Source organism: Triturus cristatus, chromosome 5_1, assembly GCF_964204655.1.
Source record: "Triturus cristatus chromosome 5_1, aTriCri1.1, whole genome shotgun sequence".
Lineage (NCBI taxonomy): Eukaryota > Metazoa > Chordata > Amphibia > Caudata > Salamandridae > Triturus > Triturus cristatus.
In genome coordinates, this window is record NC_140587.1 from 388,105,288 (window position 1) to 388,120,457 (window position 15,170).

The 15,170-nt window shown below is 38.2% G+C and overlaps 1 protein-coding gene across 2 annotated transcripts in view; it reads right to left on the reverse strand.

Annotated features, from left to right (window-relative positions):
• The window catches only part of OXR1 (oxidation resistance 1), a 1,797,650-nt gene that overhangs the window by 1,485,598 nt on the left and 296,882 nt on the right, over positions 1 to 15,170 (reverse strand). For both annotated transcript variants that reach the window (XM_085605104.1, XM_085605101.1), the window contains exon 2: positions 6,526 to 6,604. In XM_085605104.1, the coding sequence (XP_085461230.1) occupies positions 6,526 to 6,542 (17 nt within the window). In that variant the 5' untranslated portion in view covers positions 6,543 to 6,604. The remainder of the gene's footprint in view (positions 1 to 6,525; positions 6,605 to 15,170) is intronic.

Sequence of the window (15,170 nt, forward strand, 5' to 3'; positions counted from 1 at the left end):
AGTACAGGGACAGAAAAGCAATACTATTGTGCTGAAGAAAGAAAGAAACTAACGCTTAGAGACTAGGAGGAGGTGAGTGGCGCACAATTGGCAGAGTTTCTTTTGCCGAATTCAGCATTCCAAGTGGAGCGCGGAGTGCCACAAACTGCATGAACTCCACCGGCAGAGCGGAGTTCACCGCCCAACCCTACTTTATATGTTACTTTCACTTACACTCACTCTTTGCAAATTCAGCATTTCACATGACTTTGCAGCCAAATGATGATGTCCTGCACAGTGTGTATCCCAGAGCCAACACTTTTCAAGTTCCTCCTGTGTTCCAGCCACACTCATTACAAGCCCCAACCCCAGCTCCCCAGATGCATTCCTGTCAAAATAATTATTTTCATCACAAATTGTCTCATCTGACGCTGCCCAGTGTAAAACAAACAACCAAGGTGCTCTATACTATCAAAGGTTGGTGGAGCAGGAAGCCTTAGAGGGGCCCAGTCTACATGAAGGCTGTCTTAGCTCAAATAGTAGACCTTTACACACACTACTAACTTGCTTTTCTCATCAATCTTGAAAAACTGCAAAAATGTATGCATTTTATTATTCGCTTTCAAGCACCACAAATTCACACAAAACTTTGGAGGTTAGCAAATATCATGTGGGTCGCCTAAGATGTCCCTATACGTTTGCCAGCTGTAGGCATTGGTCTTGAAGCCCCTGCTTGAGGAAACACGCAGATGACAGACAGCCCCTCTGATTGGGCTTCATTCCAAATTAACCGGTCCTCAGCTGCCTGGGATGCTTATTGTGTCTGTCTATTGGTGATGATAAGGGTTATATTTTACGAAGAAACAATTGGCAGCTGCTTAAGCACCCAGAAACCCAAGTTGTGAGAGAGACACTTCCCAAACGCTTTTGGTCCCTGCTAGATGACCCTTTTTGAGCCTTATACTTTTGACCAAGAACCTTCAAGTGCAGATCACTAGACATTGGGACTGCAGTTGATGCTGCTGTTGGCGCCAGATAACTACATTTGGGATTATAGTAATTAGTCTTTATTCTCTCTTTGGCCTTTACCAGGCCAGTCAATTTAAAGTTTAACTAGGTCGAATAGTATCATTTTCGTCCTCTCATGAAGATTGAATAAATTGGATTTTGATGCTGATATACATTCTAAACATAGCAAGGTCAGAATGTAAGAAGATGTCCACGCTTATGTGGCAACAACGTTGCTGTGCACCTTCCAATATATTTGAGTTATTAAACTCTATCGTTTATTTCAAGAACAGCAAAAAAGTAGAAGAGAGACGTCAAAAGTAGAAGAGTGAACGTAAAGGGACCTTGCCAAGCAGGTCACTGTTGTAGATTAGTAATGTAATTGCTGTTGAAATAATACACGTGAATACCCATTTTTAAGTCAGCTTTAGCTGTCTGGCTATAGCTCATGTCAACACACACCACTCAATACACAGCATAAACATGCACCTACAGAAAGCGGCTTTTAGACAGTCCCTTTCAGTCATTGCTACTGTGATTAAGGAGGTTTTAGACACTGGCAAACAGGATTATTCATCCGTGTTGGTAGTAGCCATGGCATTTCGTAGATGTGAACCACTAAACTGGTCTACTTACATGTTGGCATTTTGGTTAGCTTTTACTTTTTTTAAAACATTTTTTTTTTAATTGAAGGCTCGCACATTCTCTCCACCTTCCACCTCTACCAGCTTGTTCGTTTCTCTAGTGGTGCTCCCTCCCTATCCCGTGATATATTTATTCTGAGGGCTCAGCAACTGCCAAGAGCTAGAAGTCGCTTGGTTAATTTCTTAAAGTTCCATGTACTTCACTTTTAATTTTCAGCTTGTTGAAACAGAGAATCAAAATCAAGGAGAAAATGGTTGCTCCATGTTATAATGCATATGTACCCAGGTGGCAGCCATTTTGGAAGGTTAGCTGTGCAAGATGGCTTCTGCATGAGCACATGCATTGGCATGGAAAGTGATGCGTGTGCTGCGGACATCTTTGAATACTAATGATTCCAAGATGGCCCCTGCATGCAAATATGCATGAATATGTGTCATGATGCATGTGAGCATGTGTGTTGCATCCATTTTGACTTTTACTGGTGGCAACACTGCAAACAACCATTGACAAACCTAATAGACAGACAGTCCCCTGCTAACGGTAAGCTCTATTGGCGTTGCTGGTTCTTGTTTAAACGTGCAAGTGAGTGGATATAGGGAAATGCAATTTATTTTTCCCCCATAAATCATTGTGGTATTGAATATAAGATGACCATTAAAAATAAAAGAAATGATAGGAAGTGATATAATAAAACATTTAGATTTCATGAGGGACCATTGTGGTATTTAAACAATCCATATTGAGCACTTGCTAAGCAGCATTTTAACACACAACAACTGATGATAGGCTCAGATCCGAAGCTGACTCCAAGCTGTTCATAAAAGCAAAATTATTGAGACGTAGGCTTTCATTCTAACTTTAGGCTTTTCCCTGAGAAATGGGAACTGACTAAAAAATCGGTGCTTTTGCGCTGATTTCCGCCTGCTGTTCCAATAGTCTGTGCTGTTTTCTTCGGTCATTTGCCGCAAAATTGTATTTGTTAAAATGTGTCTAAGGGAAACTCGACTTACTGCTCATCTCTGAATCCTGAATCGCGCAAAAAATCCTGTTTCCGTCCAAATCAGGATTTCCGAAATTATCCTAATGATGGTTTTATTCTTTCAAAGTTCAAAAGGTAGAGACTTTGCAAAGAATCCCATTAGAGTTTTAAGAAGTCCCATACAGATAGCAGTTGTTACTCTCCAAAGAAGCTCCTTGGATGCTCTTAATGATTTAATGGACAAGACAGACAGCCTCAAACCCATTTCAGTTTGCATTCATTGTGGAGGTGAGCACCAATGAGAATTTGATAACCTTGAAATCCATGTCAGTTTGCATTAGTTTTTAGTGGCGCGCTAAATTTAGAATTTCAGTGTTGTAAATTTAGACGGACAAACACGAGAGAGGAATTGTTCACCTTAGCAGCACCGGAAAATCCCTCTTCAAAGCAGGTACTTTAAACATTTCACAAGAAAAAGATCAAGTGCACCAGAGAGGCCTGCTGCAAAGCCTAAGCTCAAAATATTGCTTGTGGGAGGACTGGGTCTGTGCGATGAATTTTAATAAGAATGCTGTGATCACTGTAACACCCCCTCGTTCAGATTACACAGAGGTTAAGCGAAAGTCTTTACATTTCGGATTAAAAGGTCAAACCAATCTCTGAATCATCCCTGATATAAATGAGAAAACATAATAATCCCCGTTGAGTGCACTTTGAGTATTTTTGCAAACTGTTTCCATTTTCATGGATGTAAAATGAAACACATTTAAGAGCCTTTTCTATTGTATAATAACAAAGAAAATATTTTCATCTTGTGGTACGTCATTTCGGGCAGTTGTTTTGTTTAACATTTGTAAAATATAAAGCACCTCTCTTACTCCTAAACAAATACACACACACACATAACCACACATACACACGCACACGCACACGCACACTCTCTCTCTCTCTCTCTCTCTCTCTCTCTCTCTCTCTCTTTCTCTCAGAACATCAGGTTTGAAGGACAATGCTTTCAAATGCACGACTTGTGTAAAGTACAGTACACACCGTACAGTGCCTCCCTGGGAACTGTGCGCATCCTTTGCCAGGAGCGACATGTCATTAAACTATCTGCAGGCTTCTTCCAGTTAAATCTCTCTGGTCACAGCTCAAACGTTGCCTACATTTTCTTGTCTTGTAATAGTTTTAAGCATATCCTCAAATAAGATCTGGCCCACCGTCAGAGGGAAATCACTCCATTCTCCCTCTCGGGAATGGCGCTGAGCAGGAGAGAGGGATGGACTGTAAAGCAATCCTACCAGGTGGCCATCCTGATAAAAGCTGACAAAAGCCGTAAGGTCTCGATGAGCGATACCTGGGGCCAAGGTTGTTCCCATGCAACCCACAGCCCTACAGAAACACCCAAGAAGGCGTCAATCACCTTTGCCACTGTCAATACAAGGAATTTATCAGCAGATTTTCTTTCGGATTCGTTCACATTTCAACAAGCCTCATAAAAGACAAGGCGAATGAATGAAAACAAAAGAAGCTGCAAGGTACCGAGTAGGATGCAAACAGCAACCAAAACGGGAACGAGCGGCTGCTTTCGATGACTCAGCCACTTCATAGCAGCCAATTGAGACCTTAATTGCAATAACCAGAGGAACGGTGGGCAGAAGTGACTGGGCTTGAAGAGAAACGTGTTCAGAGACAGAACCATGTTTCCTGCCTTTCAAGGAATACAGATGTCTCTAAAGCCATCACCTTCACGATAGGGACATGCCAGTTTTGATGCACTCTTAAGACTAAAATCTAAGGAAGCAACCCAAATGTACATTTAGAACCTTATTCTGAGTATCATAAACACATTCTCAGTTGTGCACCATGGAACAATGGGAAACGTGTGCAATTAGAACTTTATCACCATTCTGAGGTCCAAGGTCAAAATTTAGAGTGGTGCTCTTATTCTGTGGCTTGTAAAACCCACATCCTATGATAAATGTTTTAACTAAGGGCTTAATTCTGATGCAGTTAGGAAGGCCTCCTAATGACATTTGCTCCGTCCAAATCGGATCGGGAATGTGTCTTACCAACTGACTCTGAAAAGTTTCCAACCGACCAAGTACGATTCGAGTTAGGCATTAGGAATATCCCAATCCAAACCCGAAGGCATTTGGGATGACAGAGCCATACGGAGCAGAAATGTACGTCTCTGTGGGCCGCGTTTCCAAACGACTGAGTACGATGCTCGATTTGGACGGCCTTTCCGAATCGTGCCGTCCGACTCAAATTGCCAGGTGGAATCAGACTTTGGGGGCCCGTGGTGGCCCCCCTGCACCTGGATCCTTCCCAATCGGGCCCGTGGTGGTACCCATTGGTCTTCCCTTACCAGCCATGCACAGTGTGGCAGGCACCAGGGGGTGCCCCCCGTAGGGTGCCCGATTTTCCCCAGCCACTCCCTTCTTCAATTGGAGCCTATGCATTTGGGTGGAACAAAGTCTCCCATTGAGGTCAATGGGAGTCCAACCAAATCGTAACTGGAAGCATCCGGATGCATCATACTCGGTCGGTTGGACCCTCCCGATCTGATTCGGTTGGAAGCCATTCCCAAACCCATTCGGTTGGGAAGCTTTCCAAACTGCATCAGAATCGGGCCCTAAGGGCTCTATTCTGATGCGGTTAGGAAATCTTCCCTATCAAATCGGTTAGGAAATGGTTTCCAAACGACTCGGATCGGGAGAGTCTGACCAACCGAATATGATGCACCCGGATGCTTCCAGATACGATTTGGTTGGACTCCCATTGACTTCTATGGGAGCCTATGTTCCTAACTGCATCGTAATCTGGCCCTTGGTTGGGTAGACACGTTCCTGATCCGATTCAAAAGGAGCAAATACCGTTAGGAGGCCTTTCTAACTGCATCGTAATCGGGCCCTAGGTGGGAATGCTTTCCTAACCGCATCGGAATCGGGCCCTAAGTGTTTAATCACCAACCGGACACAAGGCAGTGGTATTGAGTACCTTGGTCTTCTATACAAAATAAAATAATTGAAGTAGTGATTGAATTAAAATTCTAGATACAATCTATACACATATGCAGACAAATATAATTTTTTCACTTCCCATGCAAAATACTCAAACAAAGCTATTTTATCATTTTGTAAACCCAGGACTACAAGTCCCAAATTGCAAAGAAAAAAACTGGATTATATGGACTACCTACACATTCCCCTGGCAAACCAGAGACCTCTGCTCCTAACTCATCTCCAAGTCAGCGGCCTGAATATAATGAAAATAAAGAGGAACAACATGGCAGAAATCCGTTCAATATATTTTCACAAGTCTGATTTGTCTCAATCTGTTACGCAATCTCATGTGAATTACACCTACTATGGCTAGGTGATGTTTTTAATGAATTACTCTAAAAGTTTGATACACCCATTCTTAATCCTCATTTTCATACTTGCACTCATGTATGATATAATTCAATGTTGCTGTTCATGAGATGAACATTGTCACTGGTTAATGATCGGGTAGACAACGTAGCTATTGAAACTGATGAAATACGATGCGATTTCTTGTTTCTGTGATATCAAAATGGTATATATTGCATACTTGCCACAGTAAAATCTGGTAGCAAGCGCTCATAAAAACATGTTTTGGGATCTGTTGGTGAACGATATCTTTAGAATTCAAATAACTAACTCCATTTCTCCCTCTCTCTCTTTCTCTCCCCCCCCTCTCTCTCCTAAATTGACAGTGAATGAACCACAAAGAAAGCTCAGGTTCACTAACAGAATGACAGCCCATGACAGGCAGCTCAGCGAGGAACCTTGAGGGATGTTTATAACAACACAAGTGCTATCACATATATTAGTAAGGTCTCATTGTGTCTCATTAATATGCATAAAAGGAACATGCAAAACAAGCCTGACCTTTTAGTTCCAAACATCTTGACGGTGGTTCTCTTCACATTTATGACAGCTCTTTTGCGACAAGATTTATCCAGCAGACCTGGTTAAAAAAGGCGAGAAAACAGAGGTGAATATTAAAACATTCTCAGTATTAATAACATGCTCAAAATAGCTCTGTAATTTTAATATGAAGGTGTGTAGGATCAACTGCTTCTTTTTATTACTCTGGAAAGCAGGTGAGGCACTTACAGACTAGTGAACTCAATAAGAAAATAGAAAATACAAATTTAGAATGTAGTTTATGCAGCTGTTGTTCATTGACATATGAAGGGGCCAGAGAGCATCGACACCAGGAGCGGCCCATGCAGGTAAGAGCGGTGAGGCCGGGTTTGGGGAGAAGATTCGATAGACGACCACGAGGGAAAACTAAATGAATAATTAATTTTCCCTCCTCGTCATCTGTCAAAACCCCCCCAACACACTGCCCACCGCTCCTACCTGCACGTGCCGCTGCTGATCTACACGTTTTAAAGTAAGCAGGCCTATAGACTTTTAGTACCAACTGTGAAAAAGCTTGTTTATAAGGTCCCAATTCATCAGGGGTTACTGGACAACACGTGTTCAATCCCTTCACCCGTACGATGGCTTCCTAAACTGAAACCAAGTTCCACCTTTCGAACTGCACTCTCAGGGTAGTGAGGTGGAAGAGTCCAAAGCTGGCTCTGCCAGCTGCTGTTGGTTGCAAACTCAACAACATAGACTCACAATGCTCAATATGTCAATGTTCAGTCAGTGCTTTTATCCTAGGCAAGGACAATTACTTAAATATACACACAAATACTACTGTGTGGGAATGTGAATTATTATTTGGGGTGGATTGCAGTCACTATCACTATCTTCTCAGGTCCTGTTAAAGGTTTCAACAGGTCAACCCTTCTAGTTATTGCACAGAGCAGACAAGCTAGAATTAAGAAGAAGCGTAAAACATTTTAGAAGTACCAAAACAGTTAAAAACACAACAAAAAATCCCACTCCAATTTATAAAAAATAGAAAGTAATTTAATGAGCAGAATGATGCAAATTATGGTGTCTTTCTGACAAACCGACGGGCTCCTTGAGCCCATCAGAAGTGCTGCAGACGGTCCATCCGCCCGTGCCTGTGCCCGCCGCATCATAATGCGGTGGGTGGACAGCAGGGGCAGATGTCGGAGGGTCTGACACCAACGTGCCATCGGTGTTGGACCCACTGACATTGTAATCAGTGATTTATCAATTTTAATTTAATTATAAAAGTAATTCATTTTGTCGTAGTGGGTTGATAGGTTTGTAGAGATAAAGGGTGGGAAGGTAATTAAGTATAATTATTTAATAATAGATTATTGATTTATTATTAGTTATGTAATGTGTAATTAATTATGTACATTTTGTAATAATCTTATTTTTAAAGGTAATTGTGAGGTGCAGGTTGCTGGGCTTGTGGGGATCTAGGGTGGGAAGTGAATTAAGTAATAATTAATTAACAATTAATTAACAATGTATTAATAATTATTTAATTGATTAATAATTATGTAGATTATGTCATCATCTTTTTTAAGTTATTTGTTAGATGTGGGCTGGTTTGTTTGTAGGAGTGTAGGGCGCGCAGTTTATTATTAATTATTCAATCAATTAATACATCATTATTATTTGACTGATCAATTAATAATTAATCGTTAATAATTGATTATTTAATCAACTGTTAATCATTAATGAAGGTATATTTAATTGGTTATTAATTATGTAAATTGTGGTACATTTATTTATTTTGGTTACATTTTATGTGTGGGCTGCAGGGTTTGTGGTGGTATAGTGTGGTAAGTTAATTAATGAATAATGGGCACTTTTTTATTGATGAATAACTATTAATTTTGTAAATTGTTTAATCATATTTTTAAAGTTATTTGTTAGATGTGGACTGGTGTGTTTGTAGGAACGTTGGGTGGGAAGATAATTATTATGTATTTAATCAATTCATACACGATTATGAATTGACCAATACATTAATAATTAATCATGAATTAATTAATTAATTACTTAATTGTTAATTATTAATTCATTATGTTAATTGTGTTACATTTATTTATTTTGGTTATATTTTAAGTGTGAGGTGCGGGGTTGCTGGGTTTGAGGGGGAATAGTATGGTAAGTTAATAAATAATGGCCAATTTTTTTATTGATAATTATTTAATGGTTTACTAATTTTGTTGATTATTTAGTTGTTTTATATATATATATATATATATATATATATATATATACCAATCCCGATAGTTGCGTAGAGGCTGTCAGTAAAGGGCGGTCCTCGCACAGGGTATCGGCACCCTGAAATATAAGTACCCAGTTCTCCAAATTTGTAAAAGAACGCCAGGACACCTTGAAATTGCAGTGAAATAATACTGACTGCACCAGCAACGTGTTTCAGCTTTCGCCTTGGTCACGCAGCTTGTAAATACAATGTGCCCAAATCACTAATAAAACACCAAAAGAACGGAAAGTACATACATTTTAAAATATTGTCTGTGCTTATTCAACAGACACTCCGCTTTGCTAATGCAAATTAGGGAAGGATTCTCCCGCCATATCACATCAGGTGCTGCCCAAATCCAATACGAGCACATTATTTGGTTCACTGTTCATGTATTTCTTTTGTGGTCAGTCACAAGTCCCTTCTGGCAGTGCATGCTAGAGCGTCAAAGAAATAACTTCAACACTCGAACCGGCAAACTGCGCATTGGTAATTGTCTCAAGGTTAAAATGCTCCCCGTTTATCTTACATAACCCTGTGTTGTAGAGCCGAATCTCTGTGAGGTGTACTTGAAAAAACTCATCGCTTGTACATAATTATTAATTGACTAATAAATCATTAATTAATAATTAATTAATGTATTCATTACTTAATTGTTCATTATTAATTCATTGATATTCAATTAGTTATACATTATGTTAATTGTGTTACGTTTATTTATTTTGGTTATATTTTAAGTGTGAGGTGCGGGGTTGCTGGGTTTGTGGGGATATAGTATGGTAAGTTAATTAATAAATAATAGCCAATTTTTTATTGATAATTATTTAATTGTTTACTAATAATGTTGATTGTGTAGTTGTTTTATATATATATATATATATATATATATATATATATATATATATATAATTGGGTTAATTAATAAACTTTATATTAAGAGTTTTATATTTTTTTATTAATTAATAGGGTTATGTTTCATATATGTTGTGTTTGAAGTGAAGTACTTTTCCTACTGTTGCATAGACTGGAAGGGGAATAGTAAATGTTACCACTCTTGGGTCCAACACTTTCGCTACTGTTGCACAGACTGGAATGGTAATAGCAGCCGCGGCCCGTAAAGGGGGTTCCGTGGGGCAGAGAGGCGGGGGGGGGAGGGGCAGGGTGGGGGGTACTAAAAACCGGAATATGGATAATTGGAGGTAAGCAAACAATTAAATAAATAAAACGAATTTCGTAGCGCGCGCTGCATTGCATTTTGAGTGGGAGTAGTAAATGTTGCACCTCTCAAGTTCAAAGCTTTCCCTACTGTTGCATAGGCTGGAGTAAGAATATTAACTTTTACCCCTCTGAACTCCACTGCTCTGTAATCCAGCTCTTTTCCTACTGTTGCATGGACGGCAGTGGGAATAATACATCTAATATACTGAGACTTCAATACCTGTATTAATACTGTTTCCATATATTTAATATTATATTATTATTTGTTTAATTGTATATTATTGTTTTATATATATTTATTTATATAATTTAAAAATATATTTTTAGTAAATGTTGTTTTCGAAATATAAATAATGTAGTAATTTATTACATGTTTTGCATTTGACTTGTTAAATTTTTTTATGGAGATCATGCTTTTAAATCTGTGCAATTACATTCCTATGAAAGGGCAGCAGGGGGTAAGAAATGGTATTTTACTTGGATGGTGCAGTCCTTTCATTGCCCCCTGCTGCCCTTTAATAGGAATGTCATTGGAAAGATTTTAAAGCATAATCTCCGACAATGTTTGTTTTATGTTGCAGCAATTGATAAAGGCATGGGAGCTGAAACACATCTTGCTGTCACTCAATAAATAATGAATTATGAATTAATCCCTTCGACGCGCATGACGGAACGGTTCCGTCATGCACGTCGGTTGGGCTGTGCTTATGACGGAACCGTTCCGTCATGGCCCCGCCCGCGCTCAGAACCTTCAGCGTGGCGCGGAAATCCGCGCCGCGCTGAAGGGGTTAAGAACTTGCCCAAGAGTTTTTGTTTGAAATGAGTAACGTGAGTCCATATATATGCTTTTTATAGTAGTACACTCCAAAACCCACAAAAAAGTATTATAATGCAAAATATATATTTTTAATAATAGTTATATTATATATATGTAGAAATGCACACACACACAAATTTATGTGTGTATGTTTATATTTGTTTATATTTATATATACTATCAAATGCCACCTACATTTATTTAATTTACATTACACTATTGTTATATTTTAAAATCTTTGTTTTACTGTTTCAAACCATATATATATGTGACCCTTAATCAAGCCAATTAACAAAACAGTATTTACTGGAGGCGTAGAAAAACGGGACTAAAATAGAATACATATACGGACGGGTGCTGAATAAAGAAAGTAAAACATAAGAAATTTTGTAAACGGCGAGAATAGTACAATCATCGCAGCAATGGACAAACGGGAGGCTAAAAGGAATGAGCTGTTAGAAACTTTTTTTGATCAGCCTGAAATAACGAGTGGGGCGGGAGATTTAAATATAACATCAACAACAATGAAAATGGACACAAAAAACAAACTAAGGAACTGGGAGAAATTATCCAAAAAGGAAATAAACAAGTGGTGGGAAGTACTGGCATTAAAAAAATATTTGGCAGTGAACCGGGTTCCTCGCGGACTTAGAATCACCTTAATGCCGAACCACCAAGACACGAGCAATGAGTTACTGCAGGAATGGGGTGAATGTCTCCTAAATACATCAAGAGGGCTAATGGAAATATTAGTCAAACACTTGGAAATTGCTTTGAGAAAAATAAAAGATCAACTAAAGACGATAGAAATAGAAATAGATAAACTGGATTTAAATACGGACATGTTAAAATTAAAAGAGGAAATGGAAAAACAAATAGAGAAGCATGAGGAAATTGTACAAGAACGAAAACAAATAAAATTTTTGAGAGATAAAAAGGATTACCTGGAAGGGCGTATCTTCACTATTTCACGAAAATTCGATGGTTTAAAACAACGTGATCGAACAGTAAGTGAATCAAATGTCTCAACCAGTACATCGTCTGCGGTTTCAGTGGAAAGAGGAGAAGAGGAGTCAGAGCTAGAAGGAGCAAGAATAAAGAGGTCTTTTTTAGGGGCTATGCGGCTGGTGCTCCAACAGCGTCAATGGGAGCAGAGCAACCAGCCGCAGTTATTCAGAGGGAGAGGCCGAGGCCGGGCAAGAGGCTGCCACGGAAACAAACAAGGAGAGGAAGGCGGAAGAGAAAACCAAGAGAAAGTGGGCACGCAAACAAGAAGCATGCGGCAGAAACAGACATAGAAGAAGAGAATGGTATGGAGGATTTAAATGTGATTAACTTATCAAAAAGAGAAATAACGGAAACTGAAAAAACACTTTTGCAACAGGGTTTAAATTTCTGCCCAAGGAATAGTATAGATATAGCACGAACAAGGATAGATCTATACAAATATATAAGAAAGATCAAATTAGCAAAAGTATTCAAAGAGAATCAATCAATACGAGAACACGTGAAAAAAACATCTAAACCAACAGCGGAACTTCTTGTGAGTGATGCAGTGGCCTTTTTAACTCTAGTAAATCTAGATGTGACAAATGAAGACGAAAATGTGGAATTGGAATAGACATATATGCAGATCGGATCGGGTCTGAGTGGCTTTAAACCAAAGTCAAAATTCTACCCACATTTAGCTCCGGGAAACAAAATAGATTTGTTCCATGAGGCAGTAATACAGGAGTTGTATAAAATCAAAAAAATGAAATATCATGATAATCTAAAGGAAGCCGAAAGAAAAGCCTTAAAAGATCTAATGCAAGACGATCAGATCATACTGAAGATGGCAGACAAGGGAGGAAACATAATTATCTGGAACAAAGCAGATTATGAAAAAGAAGCACATCGTCAATTGGACAATGTAGAGTATTACACCAAATTAAAAACAAATCCTACTGTAACATTCAAAGCAGAATTCGATACTAAATTGGAGGAATGGGAGCGTGTAAATTTATTGGATGAGGATAAAGTGAAATATTTGAAGACAGAACATCCATTAATGGCAACAATCTATTTTTTGCCAAAGGTCCATAAACATCCAACAAAACCACCTGGCAGACTTATAGTGTCCGCAAAAGGATCTTTGTATAAACCAATAGCAAACTATGTAGATTACTTTTTAATGCCATTTGTTTTAAACTTGACCTCATACATAAAGGACACAAGCAACATGCTAAGACATTTGCATGACATACCGTGGCAAGAATCTTACAGCCTAATCACAATGGATGTGATTTCGCTGTATACAAACATCAGGAACAACATCGGAATAACAGCATGTGAATATTTTCTCCAAAAACGAAATATCCAATACAAAAAACATAATGAAATGATCTTGGAAATGATCAATTTATGCTTGACACGTAACATATTTTTATTTGGTGAGGAAATCTACAACCAATCTAACGGTACAGCGATGGGATTTTCCTTTAGTCCCTCTTACGCGTGCCTAGCAATGAGCTGGTGGGAGCAGCACTTTGCTTGGCACCCAGACAATGACATACATATAGAGAAGACCGTAATATGGTTACGTTTCATTGACGACTTGCTAATTGTCTGGGATGGGAATGAACAAGAATTGAAAGATTATTTCTCAGTCTTGAAGACTACAGAGGCAGGTTTCAGATTTACGTACACAATAAGTAAAGAACGTGGAACCTTTTTGGATACAGAAATATACATAAATCAAGGCAAAATCCAAACTACACTGCACCGGAAGAAAACCTCAAAAAATTCCATCTTACATGCAAACAGCTTTCACCAGAATGCATTAATCCGGAGTATCCCCTATGGGGAATTTATCAGGATTCGGAGAATATGCTCAGAGGAAAGAGAATGGATGAAACACAGCAAAAGAACAGTGAAAAACTTTAAACGAAGAGGATATGCTGCGAATATAATTGAGAAAGGTTTGCAAAAATCTGAGGAAAGACAAAGAGAAGAAATAATAAAGGTAAAACCTCAAAGAATCGAAGTACCGAAAATTAGGTTTATCACCACCTATTCACCGGAAGCAAATCAATTGACTAAAATTTTGAAAAAGAATTGGAAAATTTTGAAATTGGATCAAACAGTGGCAGATATCCTAGGAGAACATCCAAATGTCACGTACAAAAGAGCTGGAAATTTAAAAGATAAATTGGTGCAGAGTCATTATTGGAGAAAGAAAAAGAAACATTGGTTGAAAGCTACAGGTTTCTTCAAATGCTCAAATTGCACAGTGTGCCAGATTGCAAAAAACACAAAAGAAGTTGTTGGAACAAATCGGAAAGTGTGGCACATTCGGTAATCAATAAATTGTAAAACCCAGTATGTTGTATACATCATTGAATGCCCATGTTCCTTGAGATATGTGGGGAGCACAATTTGTGAAGTAAAAAAAAGAATCCTGGAACATGTCCGATCAACCATAAACAAGGATAGAAGCAATGCGGTTGCGAAACATATGGAGGAAAAACATGAAAGCAATTGGAAATCTTTACAATTTTATGGAATTGGAAGTGTGGAAAAACATGTACGAGGTGGCAACTGGGAAAAAAAACTGCGACAATGTGAGTCACGTTGGATTCTGTCATTAAGAACATACACCCCACATGGCTTGAATCAAGATGAGGAGATGTATGTACATCTAGACTAAGCTACGCTCATGTAAATAGCTTTCAAAATATCTTTCATGAATGGATCAAAAAATAGTAGTGATTTCCTCTATCACCATGAAAATTGGAAAATTAGATTAAACACATGTAATAATATTTATTCCATGGGTGATGAGGTTAACTATAGGATTTTAGTTTATTTTATGATTTTCTTTCCTCGTTTTTCTTTTTCGTTTTCACTGCCCCCTATTGGTACGAATATAATTTCTTGTTTTCCTTCTCTTTTCCCCTTTTTTTTCTTTGGTTGGATTTTAATTGGATTACTGACAAGAGTAATTTGCATGTTTTTGAAATACGAACTAAAGATTTTATATAAAAAGAAGGTATAAATGACAAAAGTGAGGATTGCCAAATATTTAAAAGAGAGTCTAAGATAGAAAGAAGTGAAAGACATTGAGAATATTGTTTTGAAAAATATTAGAAATAGTAGGAAATGGTTGAAAGTAGGCCCACCAGAGGGCTGAAAGGCTAAAAATTGTACACATTTCATTTAAATATAGGATGTGTTAATTTAATTAATTTGGCAAAACCTGATTAATGAAAAAGGAAAAAAAGACAGGAGAAATGTAAAATGATGAGAAGATGACTATATATTTTGAAAAAAGATTACATTGTTCAAGAAAACTACATGTCCCATAAT